The sequence below is a fragment of the Chenopodium album genome, chromosome 19 (assembly GCF_948465745.1).
Source record: "Chenopodium album chromosome 19, dcCheAlbu1.1, whole genome shotgun sequence".
Lineage (NCBI taxonomy): Eukaryota > Viridiplantae > Streptophyta > Magnoliopsida > Caryophyllales > Amaranthaceae > Chenopodium > Chenopodium album.
The window spans coordinates 32,034,323-32,050,286 of record NC_137852.1 but is presented as its reverse complement, the minus strand read 5'-3'; the positions used below and the strand labels follow the sequence as shown (position 1 = coordinate 32,050,286).

Here is a 15,964-nt window from a genome sequence, read left to right as displayed (position 1 = left end):
AAACTTGGATTGGTTAAGTATAGTATTGTTACACTATTCTTTAAGGAGATACACATGCTAAAGAGAAAGTGTCACAGATAAAATTTATTTTGTGCGATTTGCTTAAGGATTATAGAGATATTGATAAAATCAATTTTTATTTTTTTTTTCTCAAAATTCTCCTAATTTTCAACTTCCCTTCATATGATAATTTAATTGTCTGTCTTTTCAATCACTTACGTATAGGTATTTGTTTATTTATTTATTTATTATTTATTTTTTTTCCCAATTTTAGATTGATCATAGCAATGGATATGAACAATCAAACTTTGATTCTTCAAAATTAAATGTTATGTTAACAATTCAAATTTCACCTATATTATCCCAGCTCTAATTTCTGTTTGTGAAAAAAAAAAAATCAAATTACATTAATTGGGATAAACTACAATATTATCTAAATTTCAAGTTTTACTATTCATGATGTTTGGGTCCAATTTACTCCAATTGGGCCGATACACAAATGATTCAATTACAAAGCCCAAGGTCAAAGGTTCAACTCTCTCAAGCCATGCCATAATTGTATACTCCTAGACTCTAGTGTAGCTATTAGGGGTGAACATGGTCTGGTTTGGTGCGGTTTGCGTCTAAACCAAACCAAACCGCAAAATACGGTTTGGTCAATTTTCCAAACCAAACCAAACCATATTAGTATTGAAACCAAACCAAACCAAACCATAATAATGCGGTTTGGTGCGGTTTGGTTTGCGGTTTATGATGAGACGACATTTTTTCCTACAAAATTGTCAAATATTAATAAATTTATAATAAAGTTTAAATAATTAGCCAAAAGGGATTAAATTTTACTACAAAGTTTTAATAAAAATAACAACCAACTAATCAAGTGCTAAGTGCTAGCACAATAAGAGCAATATAAGTTCTATGACCTATTGAATTAAGTATTGATATTTGAGAATGAGTATAGAGTATAGTAGTATACTGACTATATAGTCTTCTAATGATTTTATTTATTTATTTTTTATAATATATAATAACCATTTTCATTTAATTAAAAATTATATAATTATTAAAATGCGGTTTTACTAGTTTACGGTTTGGTTTGGTTTATAATTTCGAAAAACCAAACCAAACCGCAAACCATATTTCCCCAAAAATCGAAACCAAACCATATTTTTCCAAACCGTAAACCAAACTGCTAGAATGCGGTTTGGTTCGGTTTGGTTACGGTCCAGACCAAACAGTGTACAGCCCTAGCAGTTATCTATCCCTACACCCTCACCCCTAAACAATGCATAAACAAACCCAACAAACCCATTTTCTGTAATTGTGTAGTAACCACACTTTTTACCCACCTATAGATAATAATAATAAAAAATTTCAAATCATCATTTCATTTCATTTCATTTTCTCTCTCCTTACCCATTTTCTCTCTCCACACCCATTTTCTCTCTCTAAACCCATTAATCTACTTTTTCAAACCCAAAATTTCTACGAATTTGAGACAAATTATCAATAAAAATTGTTCAATCACTACATAATTCAACAAAACAAGATTGAAATTCGAAAGAATAAGTGGTTTTGTTCATATTTGGTTCAAAAAAGAGTATGAAACCTAGGTTTTACTAGATTTTATTTGTTGTGATTGTATTTGAAGACAATTATTGAAACATCAACTGCGGAAAATGCATCATGTAAGTATTTACTATAGTGTTAGTAATTTTTGTTCAAAAACTAGTAAATCAAATCATTACATTCTTCATTTTTTTTTGGTACAATGAAGAAAACAGTTCCAGAGAAGGAAAACAATGATTCTGGAAAAATATAAGTATTAATAAATTAATTCGTAGTGAAAATTTTCTTTTGATAAATGTTCATTTCTATTTTGACAAATGCTCATTTATACATTAGTATACTACCATTCACATGTTTTTTTTTCTTCGAAAAAACTCTCATAGTGTCATTTATTTAATACTACCTCCGTTTTTTATTATGTGCAACTTTTACTATTTTTGTCTGTTTGCTATTATGTGCAACTTTCTATTTTATTTCTATTTTAAGTACTTAAAAAGCAATGATTTTACGATTTTAACCTTACTTATGAAATCTTAATTTTTTAAATTTTGCCCTTATTAACATAACATCTAAAATTAACCTAAACTAAACTAATTATACTAACCTAATTACTCCCTCCATTTATTATCCCATTTCCCCCCAATTAAATCCCCTTACCTAAAAACCCAACCACCCAACATTAATTGAGATGGCTGGGCTTCTGTATTTCTTCTGGAGAATTCTCCAGAAGAACCCTAGTTCTTCGTGTTTTTCATTCTCTCTCCTCTTCAAACCCAGATTTCTTCATCTTCTCTCTCCGCACTTCTTCATCTTCTCTCTTCCCTTCTCAGATCTAGTCCCTAATGTTCGATATGGTTTGCTTAAAACCTCTTGAAGATGCTTTTATGTTGGCTGAGGAAGCTGGAGAGCAGAACTTGATCCTCTCTCTCATTCAATCAATTGAGACGAAGTCCCCTTTTGCGCGTGATTTTCATGCTTCTGATGAGACCACTAACTACTGCACCTCCACCACCAAAAAGGCGTTGGCACTTGTGCTTGATAATCTGGATGAGGAGGAGAGATCTGCGAAGGGTGAGGGGTTTGGGGAGTCAGGGACTAAAAAAACCCTTGATTTTCATGATTTGACTGTTGAAGGAGTCCCTTCTGCTGGTGAGGGAAGCTCTGTGCAACCTAAGCAGCCCAGATCTAAGAGGGAGAGACCTCCAGTGAAGATCCGTGCCACGAGGAAGGCTGCTAGGGTCGCGCTGCGACGAATTAGGGGTCTGCCTGACCACGAAGTCATTGTTCTGTCCTCCGACGACGAGGTTGAGAGGGGGGTTTCACCACCTCCTCCTCCTGCTGCGGTGGCTCCATCCTCTCCTGTGACTCACTACGTGAGGCGGAGGAACCCTGGAGTTCCACCCTCTGAGTGACTGCTTGCGTAACGCTTTCTAACCCTAATCTTTTTGATCTTGTTAATAGTCCCTTGATTTTTGTTGCTGTTAGGATAATTGATGATTTTGGTACAATTTATGGTGGTTATGTTGTTACTGTTGCCTTTGATGCTGGATTTGTTGTTTATGTTGTTGAATTTGGCTATGATGTTGGTTGATTTGTTGTTTAATCTGTTGTTGTTGGTTATGTTGTTGGATATTGTTGATGGAATGTTGCTGTGTTGTTGGTTATGTTGTTGGATTTTGTTGCTGGGATGTTGCTGTGTTGTTGGTTATGTTGTTGTTGGGTTGTTGGTTATGTTGTTGATTGTAGTTGCTGGGATGTTGGTTGTTGTTGTTGATTAATGATGTTGGTTAGTGTTGTTGGTTATTCTTGATGAATAATGTTGCTGGGTTGTTGATCATTGATGTTGGTTATTGTTGCTGGGTTATTGTTGATGAGTAATGTTGCCTTCTGTTGAGTTGGTTGTTGATATTGCCTTCTGTTGAGTCCCCCATTGTTGATGGCTGTACCTAGGGATTTGATTGATGAATGATGAGACCTAGGCTATGATTTCCATATACCACATTATTTGTTGTTCTTAATGATCAATTAAGTAGAGAACATTGTCATTTCCTACACATCTAAGTTAATGAGTCCCCTGGATGATTGCCTGTTTTCATACCTGTAAATGAGTCCCCCAACATGATTTTTTTTAGCCAATCCATATGATGAAGGGACTCCTTTGAATTACACTACACACTTGAGTTTTGCTCCAACTAATCCTACATAGAAGTAGTTGTTGAGGTAACCTAGTGTTGAGGTGTTGTATTCAACACACTTGTTCTGTTCTGATGGATTTACATAGCATATTAGTCATTAACTTTGTTTTCAATTCATTCCAAAAGTTTCAAAATGAACAACAAGTGTCCCAAAATACATTTGACTGCCATAATTGCTAGACCTTTGACATTAATCAAAATACACCTAACCAAAATCAACTTACACAAAATGACAAACTGGTTATGTGTGGCAGTCAATGTTGTTGTTCATTTGACCCATGCTTCTCTTCTAGTCTGCATCTACTTCCATGGCTTCCTCTGCTGCTTCTTGATACCCCTGAGTTGCTGGCCTGAACATACTGTCCAGGTAGTCCACAGCCCCAAAAACAACTCCTCTGTGCACCTTCACTTGGTCTGGCAGAATGCCTAAGTTTTCCAACTTTTTCTTGTTCATATGTGGTATTTTGTACTTATTCCCTCCCTGATCCCTCAAAATCTTAATCATACATCTTTGCAAAGTAACCCAAATGTACTTGTTGACCTCTGGTTTGAATGTGTCATATGACTCAATGACTTTTGCAACTAGCTCATCTAAATTTTTTGGAAATGACTGGTATTGTAATGATTGAATTGATCTAAACAACCCTAAATCCAAAACATTGAGATCTGGTGATTGTGGTGGTTGGAATACAAATTGTATGTTGAACCCATTACCTGTTGTAGCAGCTATAAACTCAGGATCTGTAGGAATTTGATGAGGCCTTGCATTGTCCCACTGAATTGTCACACTCTTTGGCAGACTTTCTGGCCATTTTGCTATGATTGCTGGTATGACCTTGTGAATGAGCATGTCCCTGATCACTTCTCTGTTCACATTCTGATGTGCTTTTGTTTCCCATGTCCCTGCTGCTCTGTTCTTGCTGCTCTTCTTAGCTCTTTCCTTGTATGTGAAAGGAAAAGCCCCATACTTTCCATCATGTATGAGTCCCCCATTGCTGTCATACAATGGCTTCCCAATTACTGCCATGAACATAGCTTTTAGCTTGAACCTCCTAGATTGCTGGGCCATGTATGGGTCTTCTTCACTAGGAAGGAGGTAAAACCTTCTCTTATCAGGGTTCAAATAGAACCACTTCTCATCTATGTGTATGTGTTGGTGCATGTCAGTAAAAGTGGGGTCTTCATTTCCTGCTACTGGGTTGATATAGGATAAAACCCATTTCATCCTTGCCACTTTGTGTTCTGAGCTGAGTGCTGGCTTGTTGCTTGCTGTATGTGTCCTTAGTCTGCCCTTTTTCTTTAAATTATGCAGTGCAGCATGTGATATGTTTAGAGCAGCAGCATAGCTTCTCTCTGTTTGCCTTAGATGTAAGGGGATTGACCGTAGGAATTTATCTGTGAATACCCTTGGCTTTAGACCAACTCTGCCAATCTTCTTGGTCCTGACATCAATCAAATGGCCAGTTGCCATCTGTTTTTTAATGTCATTAAACACTCTTGTAATTGTAGACTTGTGCACATGAAACTGTTGTGATAATTGGATTCTAAAACCCTTTGGTAAATTACCATTTTGCATTTTTAGGAGCATAGCATCAACAATTTCCCTTTTTGTTGAAGTGAGAGTTGTTTTCTGTTGATGATTGCATTGCCTTGATGTGGAATGTGTTGCTCTTCATTTTCTGCTTGTGTGTATGTCTCTTCTTCATCCACTTCTTGCCTGTTTTCATTTTCTGATTCATACTCCTCTTCATCTTCATCTTGCCTTGCTTCTTCCTCTTCATAATAAATTTCAGCTAATTCTTCTTTTGTCAGCAATGCCTCTATTCCATAAAACTGATGTGGATCAAATTCTGCCATGGTTTGGGTGTTTTTTTTTTTTTTTTTTTTTTTTTTTTTTTTTCCAGATTGGTGTTGGCAGATTATAGGGTAGGCTGATGACGGTTTTTGAGAAGATGAAGCTGCCCTATGCTGTTTTTTTGTAAATAAAAGCCAAGCAAACAAGAAGAACGATGATGAAGATGGTAGATAATTAGCACTAACTTTAGTTAGGGGTATTTTTTTGGACAAATTGTACTTAGTGCTAACTTTTGGGATTAACAAAAACAATTGTTAAGTGTTTAAGGTTTCATGTTTAAGTTGTAAACTTTTGAAAACTTTTGGAACATTGATTGTAAGGGAGTAAATGAGGGCTGGTATTTATAGCCCTCATAAATGATGAATGTAGGAAGTAAATGCTTGGATTTGAAAGCTTTTGTGTGTTTTTAAAAAATTTCAATTGGAGGGAAATTCAAAATCCCCCAAAATTTTCATTCAAAAATTTTGGGATGAAAAAGTAGGAGGGAAAACAAATTCCCTCTTACTTTTTCTGATTTCCCACCCAAAATGCAAGTGGGGGGGACCTACTTTCTCTCTCCTCCCACTTTAATTACTCACCAACTTACCCACTTAATCTTTACCCTTTAAATTTTACATAGGTTTCCGTTATGTGCATGAAAGTTGCACTTAATAAAAAACGGAGGTAGTACAAATATTCATTCAATTCATATGTATTTAATAATTTATAGTCATTCGTGTAATAATGTTCAATTTTCATAGTTTGAAGTGGAGAATTATTTTGATGAATGTTGGTTTTTATTTTGGTAAATGTTCAATTACATAATAATACATGGTCATTCACAATTTCACATATTAATATACGATTATTAGAACATCAAAGGTGTTTGATGAATGTTCATTTTTATTGCAGTACGAAGGAAATAGTTTTAGAGAAGAACATAAAAAATCCAGAGAAAAGTAAGCATTAATTAAACTAGTTCGTAGTATGTTTTTTATTTAATAAATGTTCTTTTCCATTTTGATAGATGTTCATTTGTATGTTAGTATACAATCATTCAAATGTTAATAGATGATTAATAAAAATGTTTATATATATATATATATATATATATATATATATATATATATATATATATATATATATATATATATATTACTACATAGTCATTGTAATAATGTTCATTCAAATTATTCTGATGAATGTTCATTTGTATTTCATGTTCATTGATTGATATCTTTCATTGGCATTTTTAATCTAATGCATCTTCATTTATATATTAATAGATGGTCATTTTAATATTCAATTATCCAATTATGTTCATTTATGTATTAAGAGTTGTTCATTTCCATATATATCTATCATTTCAATTGTTCTACTATTCATATGAATATGAATATTGGTTCATTTCAACACTTATTCTTGCTCAAATCTAACTAAAAATTCATTTGTTTTTGCCTATTAGTTAAACAAATAGTCGTGGATATAGTGAGTTAATTACTGACCGGCTAAAGTCGTATCACCTAATCAAAAATAATTACCTAAGTCCACTAGCTTATGCAGATAGGGAAGTAGGGTCGAATCCACATGGAAACAAATCATTCTACTCCTAATTAATTAATATAGTCTAAATTATTAGAGTAACCAATATTTGTTGTGATTATAAACTATACTACGAAGATTATGAGCAAAGAGAATGATTAAGGAAGAAATAAAGCCTAGGGCATAGGTTCACTAATAAATAATATTCCAGGGCAAACACAATAATCAATCATCAATGCATTAATTAATCAGATCATAAAGGGCTTTCTCTACGTATTACAATCACAGAATTAATTTACCGGTATTAAATCTCATCTCTCGAATCTCGACCTAACCATTTATAAATTAATATGCCTATTGAAACTAAGCCTAAACATCAATTCTCAACTCTCGAATCTCAAATCAATATTGCTAAACTCATAAAATTAAATCTGGCCAAATCTAATTGCATAGCATTCAAACAATCAATAGGAAATCAATTAAGCATTAATGATCAACAATCATAAAATTACCCCTTCATATTATTTATTAGATCCCCATAAACCCTAGAAAAAAAACTACTCAGACATAATTAAAACTAAACAAAACATAATAATTAAACAAGGCATGAAGAAATTGAATGAATAGAAAACTGAGATTAATTAAGAGAGAAATCGTACCAAGACGGGGGAATTACAATTGAGTTAAGGAACAAGAGAGAATAAAAGTCTAGAGAGAGAAAGTCTAAGTAGAGAGAAGGAGAATAAAAACTAGAGTAAAAGAGTAATGAAGAGATGTCTAAACTTGCATAATAATAACATATTAATACTAAGCAAGTTTTGTTCGCTAAACAAAACTGAACGGAAATCACTAAACCCCTAAAAGCTACACGCACCCTGTCGGGCAAGGGGCCGCCCGACCGAGCCCGCCTTTGTTGTTATCTGATGGCTTCTCGCGCCCGTCCGGGCGCGTCTCCAGGTGGAGCTCTGTTGTTTCGCCCCGCCCGGCCGGGCGCGCCTTCGGGCGGAGCTCTTGGTCCGGGCAGGTTCTCTTGGGCCACCAAACGAACCTCGATTGGGCCTCTTATCCTTGGCCCTATCCGAGTTCCCTCCTTGTATCTTCATAACCGAGCCCTTAATCACCGATTTGATACCTCCAATCGGCCTTGGGCTATCGAACTGGTTCGCGGTCTTCCAACACTTGTAGATGCTCCTCGAAAAACCCGGGAAAATGCTCCAAGTACGCAAATTCCTACAAAACTCAAGCAAAACTACCAAAGCACTGGAAAACACAAATTAGTAATAAAAGTGGCTCGTAGGAGCCAAAAACACTACTAATTACGACCAAGGGACGGGGATAAATATATATATAAAATGAAAACATCAAACTCCCCCAAGCCAAACCTTTGCTTTTCCCTAAGCAAAGAGCTCCTCAATGAACAATAAAACATGCCTCACCCCAATATAAAAATCAATCACAAACGATTCAAGGCAAATCAAGTGAACATGCTTCAAAATCAACCAATCCTATCCATCTAATCACCCTTCCTCCCCAACAATTGTCAAGTAGAGCGAACCACAAGAGAATATAGAATTCAAGACTAGTGCTCACACACTCAACTCTCATTTATGTGGCGAGTAAAAGATGTACTCGATCGCTCTCCATCCCAACCCCTTTAATGTGAACAATGCCCTCCCAAACTCACAACACTCGTGTGTTTAAAAAGACATACACTCAAGATAATAGTCGACTCGGAATATGTCAAGTCATAACTTGCATTGATAAGCAACATTTTCACATCTACACAACTCTAATGCACAAGGTCGGAAGGTCTTTAAAGCTTGTAATGTAAGGCTAGGGTAAAGGGTAGGATAAATTTGGGAATATGTGAGAGGAAAGCCTTGCTAAAAGGGAGCCATATCCTAATAAACCTATGACCTAATATAATGATCATACACATCTCCAACAAAACTAACTCCAACACAAATCCACCGAATATACTCCAATCATAAAAACCAACCCAATACTTACAAAATTTCACTCATAAAAAATATAATAATATAAACTAGAGTGAATAAACAAACTCTAAACTCAAGCTCAATTATTTACAATGAAACTCAATTTTTTTCTTTCTTTTCTTTTGATAAACCTTCACTTAGATAATTTGAACATGAAACACTTTTCTTCTCTTTTTTTTTTTTTTCATTTTTTTCATTTTTTTCTTTTCTAGAAGTTCACTTTCTTTTTTTTCACTTTTTTTTTCTTGAACTTCTCTTTTTTTCATCACACTTTTATTTTTCAAATATATACACAATAAAACTCATCAAAACAAAAATATGATCAAGAACAAATAACTTCTCAAACCCACCCAAATTGTGCAAATAATGTGCACACTACAAACTCCCTCACCTCACTCACTAATAGCTCCCCCAAGCCAAGCTTGGGACTAGTAACCAATGGGGCAAACATGGCTTGTAATGTGGCTAATAAACAACAAAAAGTCAAGGCAACAACATGGGTAGCAAGAAGGGAACAAATGTATCTAAAATTATCTGAAGGCTACCTAAAGAACAAATGCCTTCGTCCTCCACATGTGCATAATAATGAGCCATGAAACATTACTCATAGTTGCAAACCAATACTCAAATTCATTGACATACTAGGAACTAACACACATTCCTAACCAAATCAACTAGTCAGGCACTATATTCACATGTAGTTGGGCAAAATTGACGCATGTTTAGGAATCCAAGTAACTAAACTTCAAATCATGATCAACAAATCCACAATGCTCAAAATCAAATACCAAGAATCAAAACAATTTTCTCAAGTATGGGGCACAGGGAAGCATGATTTACAGTTCATTGGTTCGTATTTTTTTTATTTTTTGAATTTTCAATTTTTTTGTATTTTTCATATAAGGAAAGCAATAAACTAATCTAAAAAGCAATAAATCTAAACTAACAAAACACACCAAAAAAAAAACAAAAATAAAGAAAAAGGAAGAAGAAAATATATACCAAATCCAAAAATCTCCCCCAAGCCAAGATCAGACAATGTCCTCATTGGCTCGAATGTAGCCCAGCTGGCTACTCATCCTCATCCTGATCCATCCGTGAGGACCCACCTGCTCCACCACTGGAACCTGCACCATCTGCACCAAAGGAGCTACCACCAAAATAGTTAGCATGAAAAGTCCCCCCCGGCGGTCCCCCAAAAGGAATGTCCTGGCGGTACCCATGGAACGAAGAGTAGTCTGTGTAAATACCATGGGCAGTGGGATCCCTATCGTATCCCTGAGGTGGGGGCTGGAACCAGTCTGGGTAAACAGCATCGTCGCGAATGTTGCCCCAACGAGCGTAATCATCATAAATGGGGTAGAGTCCCCTACCCTTGTTCCTCTCTAGGTAGCCTAGCCTATGGTCGACGGAACCAATCATCTGTCTAAACTCGGTCTGGGTCTGCTCTATGCGACCTATGGCCTGGCCAATACTCTGCAAATCCCAAACTAGGTCAGAGTCACCATGGGGGACGGAATAGGACTGTCGGGGTGGTGATGGTGGCTGTGGAATGGGCTGAACTACAGGCTGTGGCTGGGCCTGGGCCTGCTGTGGATCCTCGCCCCTAGCATGGGCAACTAACAGGGCATAAGTGTAGGACTCTTGCCCTGGGGGAAAGGCGGTCAGGTTGGGGTTGGACAAAGCAAAAATGGGTAAGGGTTGTTCAGTCCCTGTCCTAATGCACCAATGGGTGACCTGGCTCCCATCTACCCGCAACCACCCAAGCTCCTCAAGGTACCTAGAGGTTATGTAGGTGTCGGGTCCCATGTTAGTCATGCGGTGGGGTCCACTTCTACAAAACCGGCCTTCTTGATGGCTATCCTAGTGATAATGCCACCAAGACGGATGGGGGTAGTGGCCTGGTTGCTGGCCGTAGCGTGCCTACCTAGGTGGTGGATGATATACCGGGCTATGTTCAATTTCCCGTACCCAAACATATAGTGGTCAATCATACCTAATTCATTGGTTTGACAGTTGTGGGGTTCATTCCTACCTAGGAAACAGACACCGGCAAATCTTTGCCACATTTTAGGGACGGGGTGGTGAATAGGCCTAGCACTAGCATGTTGTGCAGAAACATGAGGAATACCAGTCAAAGCAAAATAAACATCCTCCATTTTAAACTCAGCATTCCATTGCCTATCTAATTCAGGTTCCAGTTCAAATAATTTACAAAATTCCACAAAAGAAAGAGTGATATTTCTATTATTAAGCCTAAAAATTAATTTTGGACCACTTTTATGATTTTGAATAACAAGAGAAGACAGAAATTCACAGGTTAATTCACGGTATGTCGAATAATGCATATCTACAAATTTACGCATACCAATATCATTCAAAAATCTCCTAACAAAACCATAAATACCTAAAGCTTCTAAAGTGGGACGGTGTAACCACCGTGAGGGAATTACCTCTCGTCCGCAGAGCACCTCCAACTTTTCCCTTTGTTCCGCCGTCGCGATCTTGATCATCGGCCATTGAGGGAGTTGCAAAGCTGGGTTGTATTGCTGAGAAGAGCCGCTCGAGCTTCCTCCTAGTAGGCTTCTTGCTCTTTTAGCTGCCATTTGTGTGGTGGTCAAAAATTAATTTTGTGGAAAATGGAAATTTTTGATATAGGAATGTAGAGGATGAAGAGAGGAGTATGAATATGTGAAAAGTTTTGGATTTGGATGAGAAATGGAGGAGAAATCTTAGAGAGAAGTTAGAGAATTTAAGTTTTTAGAGAGATAAAATGGAGGAAAGTGAGAAGAGAATGAAGAAAGAAAGGAGAAAGAGGAAAGAAAAGAGGAAAGAAAAGTGACGGACGAGCCGCGCCCGGTCGGGCAGTGGCGCGCCCGATCGGGCGATCTTTCGTCCTCTTAGTCTCTCGCTCTCGCGCCCGATCGGGCGGTGGCTCGCCCGATTGGGCGATCTTTCGTCCTCTTGCTAGCCCTTTCGTGCGCCCGGTCGGGCGCCTCACCGCCCAGTCGGGCCATTTTGTTCAAATTTTTGGATCTTCTTCTCGCGCCCGATCGGGCGTCATCCCGCCCGGTCGGGCCAATTTAAAGTCCGTATACGTCTACTCTCGCGCCCGGTCGGGCGTGGATCCGCCCGGCCGGGCCGGAGAACAAGTTGGGACGTTATATTTTCTTCTAATTTTAGCTAACTCTTTTCCTCAAATCTATACCAAAAACTCATTAAATTCCCTCCTCTCTCCTCTCATAAGAAAAAGAAGAAAAAAAAAATAATAGCAAGTAAAATACGGGTTGCCTCCCGCAAAGCGCTGGTTTATCTAGGTCTCGCACGACCTTCTTACCATATTGTTCTCAAGGTGAACTGGAACTAGTCAGGTGTAGTAATTCAACTGCACCAATTGTAGCCCCATCATGATATATCTTAAGCCGCTGACCATTTACCTTGAACTCATTACCAAGCTCATCAAATAACTCTACAGAACCGAACTTGTTGGCCCTTTTTACCGTGAAAGGACCCGACCACCTTGACTTCAACTTTCCTGGGAACAGTTTAAGCCTAGAGTTGAACAACAACACCTTATCACCCTCTTTGAATTCTCTCGGAAGGATCATCTTGTCGTGCCATCTCTTAGTCTTCTCCTTGTAGACTCGCACACTATCATAGGCCATCAACCTAAACTCATCAAGTTGGTTAAGTTGAAGAAGCATCTTTTCTCCCGCTAGCTTAGCGTCCAAATTGAGCTCCTTAATAGCCCAATATGCCTTGTACTCTAACTCTACCGGAAGATGACATGCTTTACCATACACAAGTCTATAGGGAGTGGTACCTATAGGGGTCTTAAATGCGGTTCTATATGCCCAAAGGGTGTCATCCAACTTATCGCTCCAATCTTTCCTAGATTTTGCTACCACCTTCCCTAAGATGACCTTAATCTCACGATTAGACACTTCAACTTGGCCACTAGTTTGGGGATGGTAGGCTAACCCTGTCCTATGGTAAACACCATACTTCTTTAGGAGGGTATCTAACTTCTGCTCATGAAAGTGGGATCCTCCGTCACTGATTATGGCTCTAGGCACTCCAAATCTAAGAAAAATAGTCTTCTTGAAAAGCCTATGGACCACCTTGGCATCATTGGTAGGAGTGGCAATGGCTTCTACCCACTTGGATACATAATCTACGGCGACTAGTATATAACGGTTCCCTCTAGAAGAAGGGAACGGTCCCATGTAATAAACACCCCAAACATCAAAAATTTCAACTTCTAAAATCCCAGTTTGAGGTATCTCATGCCGCCGCGAGATGTTGCCAGTCCTCTGGCAAGAGTCACAAGCCTGCACAAAAATGTTAGCATCCTTGAACATGGTGGGCCAATAAAATCCTGACTCATTTGTCTTGACCACTGTTTTAGAGGGACCATGATGTCCTCCATAAGGTGAAGTGTGGCAGCTAGTGAGAATACCATGTACCTCCCATTCGGGGACACACCTGCGAAATAATCCATCTGCACACTCACGAAACAAAAAAGGATCATCCCAAAAGTAATGTTTAACATCATAAAGGAATTTCTTTCTTTGTTGGTAGGACAAGTCAAGAGGTAGAGTACCACCCACTAAATAATTTGCAAAATCGACGTACCAGGGGTGTTGCTCTACAACTGCATACAGGTTGTCATCAGGGAATGAACAATCTATAGGAAGAAAATCCTTACCCTCATCATACCTGATTCGTGACAAGTGATCTGCCACTACGTTCTCTGCACCCTTTTTGTCCCTTATTTCAATGTTGAAATCCTGGAGCAAGAGAACCCACCGGAGTAGCCTAGGCTTTGATTCAGCTTTGGCTATCAAGTACTTTAGAGCTGCATGGTCAGTAAAAACAATAACTTTAGAACCAACTAGATATGATCTAAAAATAAGATCATAGGAAATCAATTAAGCATTAATGATCAACAATCATAAAATTACCCCTTCATATTATTTATTAGATCCCCATAAACCCTAGAAGAAAAACTAATCAGACATAATTAAAACTAAACAAAACATAATAATTAAACAAGGCATGAAGAAATTGAACGAATAAAAAACTGAGATTAATTAAGAGAGAAATCGTACCAAGACGGGGGAATTAAAATTGACTTAAGGAACAAGAGAGAATAAAAGTCTAGAGAGAGAAAGTCTAAGTAGAGAGAAGGAGAATAAAAACTAGAGTAAAAGAGTAATGAAGAGATGTCTAAACTTGCCTAATAATAACATATTAATACTAAGCAAGTATTGTTCGCTAAACAAAACTGAACGGAAATCACTAAACCCCTAAAAGCTACACGCGCCCGGTCGGGCAAGGGGCCGCCCGACCAGGCCCGCCTTTTTTGTTCTCTGATGGCTTCTCGCGCCCGTCCGGGCGCGTCTCCGGGCGGAGCTCTGTTGTTTCGCCTCGCCCGGCCGGGCGCGCCTTCGGGCGGAGCTCTTGGTCCGGGCAGGTTCTCTTGGGCCACCAAACGAACCTCGATTGGGCCTCTTATCCTTGGCCTAGTCCGAGTTCCCTCCTTGGATCTTCATAACCGAGCCCTTAATCACCGATTTGATACCTCCAATCGGCCTTGGGCTATCGAACTGGGTCGCGGTCTTCCAACACTTGTAGATGCTCCTCGAAAAACCCGGGATAATGCTCCAAGTACGCAAATTCCTAAAAAACTCAAGCAAACTACCAAAGCACTGGAAAACACAAATTAGTAATAAAATTGGCTCGTAGGAGCCAAACACTACTAATTACGACCAAGGGACGGGGATAAATATATATATAAAATGAACACATCAATTACACCACATAATAACAAGGAGAAAAAAGAAGACGACAAAAATAAGGAAATAATAAAAAAAGACATGGAGTTGCGCAACATGAACCAATAATACAAGCTTATATTTTTCAATTTTGGATTGAGAATTCAGTATGTATAATAACATGTGTGGAATTGTGTTGTATATTTTAATATCCAATATTTTAATTTTGGTGATATAAAATTTCTATTTGATTTTAATAAGAAGGAAATAAACTTTTTTTTCCCCAAAGTATTATTACAATTCACATCCTTCAAAAGCAAACATTTAAAAGGAAATAAACTTTTTCTCCCAAAGTATATATAATATTCATATTTTTTGATGACTTATATAATGTTCATGTTAGGAAAAAAATGTTAGGAAACATGTTCATAAACAAAAAACTAAATATTCATAACAACTTGAATTTGTAGTTGAGCATTTACAATTGTGGACTATGAACCATTATTCACTAACTATATGTATTAGATTATTTGACAGTATTAATAGAAAACAGTACAAAAGCTAAACATTCAGTTCTTGTATCAAGTTTCTCATAGGACATAATATTTCTACAATTATCATCTTTCTAACAATCATCATTAGAACAAAATATATTTTAATAGAAAATGAGTCATCCTTTTTTTTTTTTTTTTTTTTTTTGGGAAAGAAAATGAGTCATCTCTTTGCCTCTTACTACTCCCAACTCTGATTCCAAAACCTTTCATATAAGCATACTCATTATACATTCCATATGCATCATCTTCATAAGGAAATTGTTTTCCCCAAAAATTAAACTGACTTGATTTTTCAAAAATAACAGCATTCTCTTTAACCCACTGTGTAATTAAACATGTAACAAATGAACACATACAATAGCAATAATGGTCAGTCACAATAATGCATTTGATCAATTACAGTTAAATTACCAGATGTAAAAATATATCTGATCACCTATAGTTACATAACCGAACATTATTTATGAAACTACAAAACATTGATAATCGTTAAAAG

General features: G+C 37.4%; 1 protein-coding gene across 1 annotated transcript; it reads right to left on the bottom strand.

The window, feature by feature from the left end:
- Positions 1 to 4,053: 4,053 nt before the first annotated feature.
- Positions 4,054 to 5,340, bottom strand: LOC145594246 (uncharacterized). The gene has a single exon (XM_081650580.1). The coding sequence runs from the start codon at positions 5,338 to 5,340 to the stop codon at positions 4,054 to 4,056; it is 1,287 nt and encodes a 428-aa protein (XP_081506706.1).
- Between the last annotated feature and the right edge of the window lie 10,624 nt (positions 5,341 to 15,964).

Coding starts and splice junctions, on each gene's coding strand:
- LOC145594246 (XM_081650580.1), bottom strand. CDS start 5,340: ATGCAAAATGGTAATTTACCAAAGGGTTTTAGAATCCAATTATCACAA.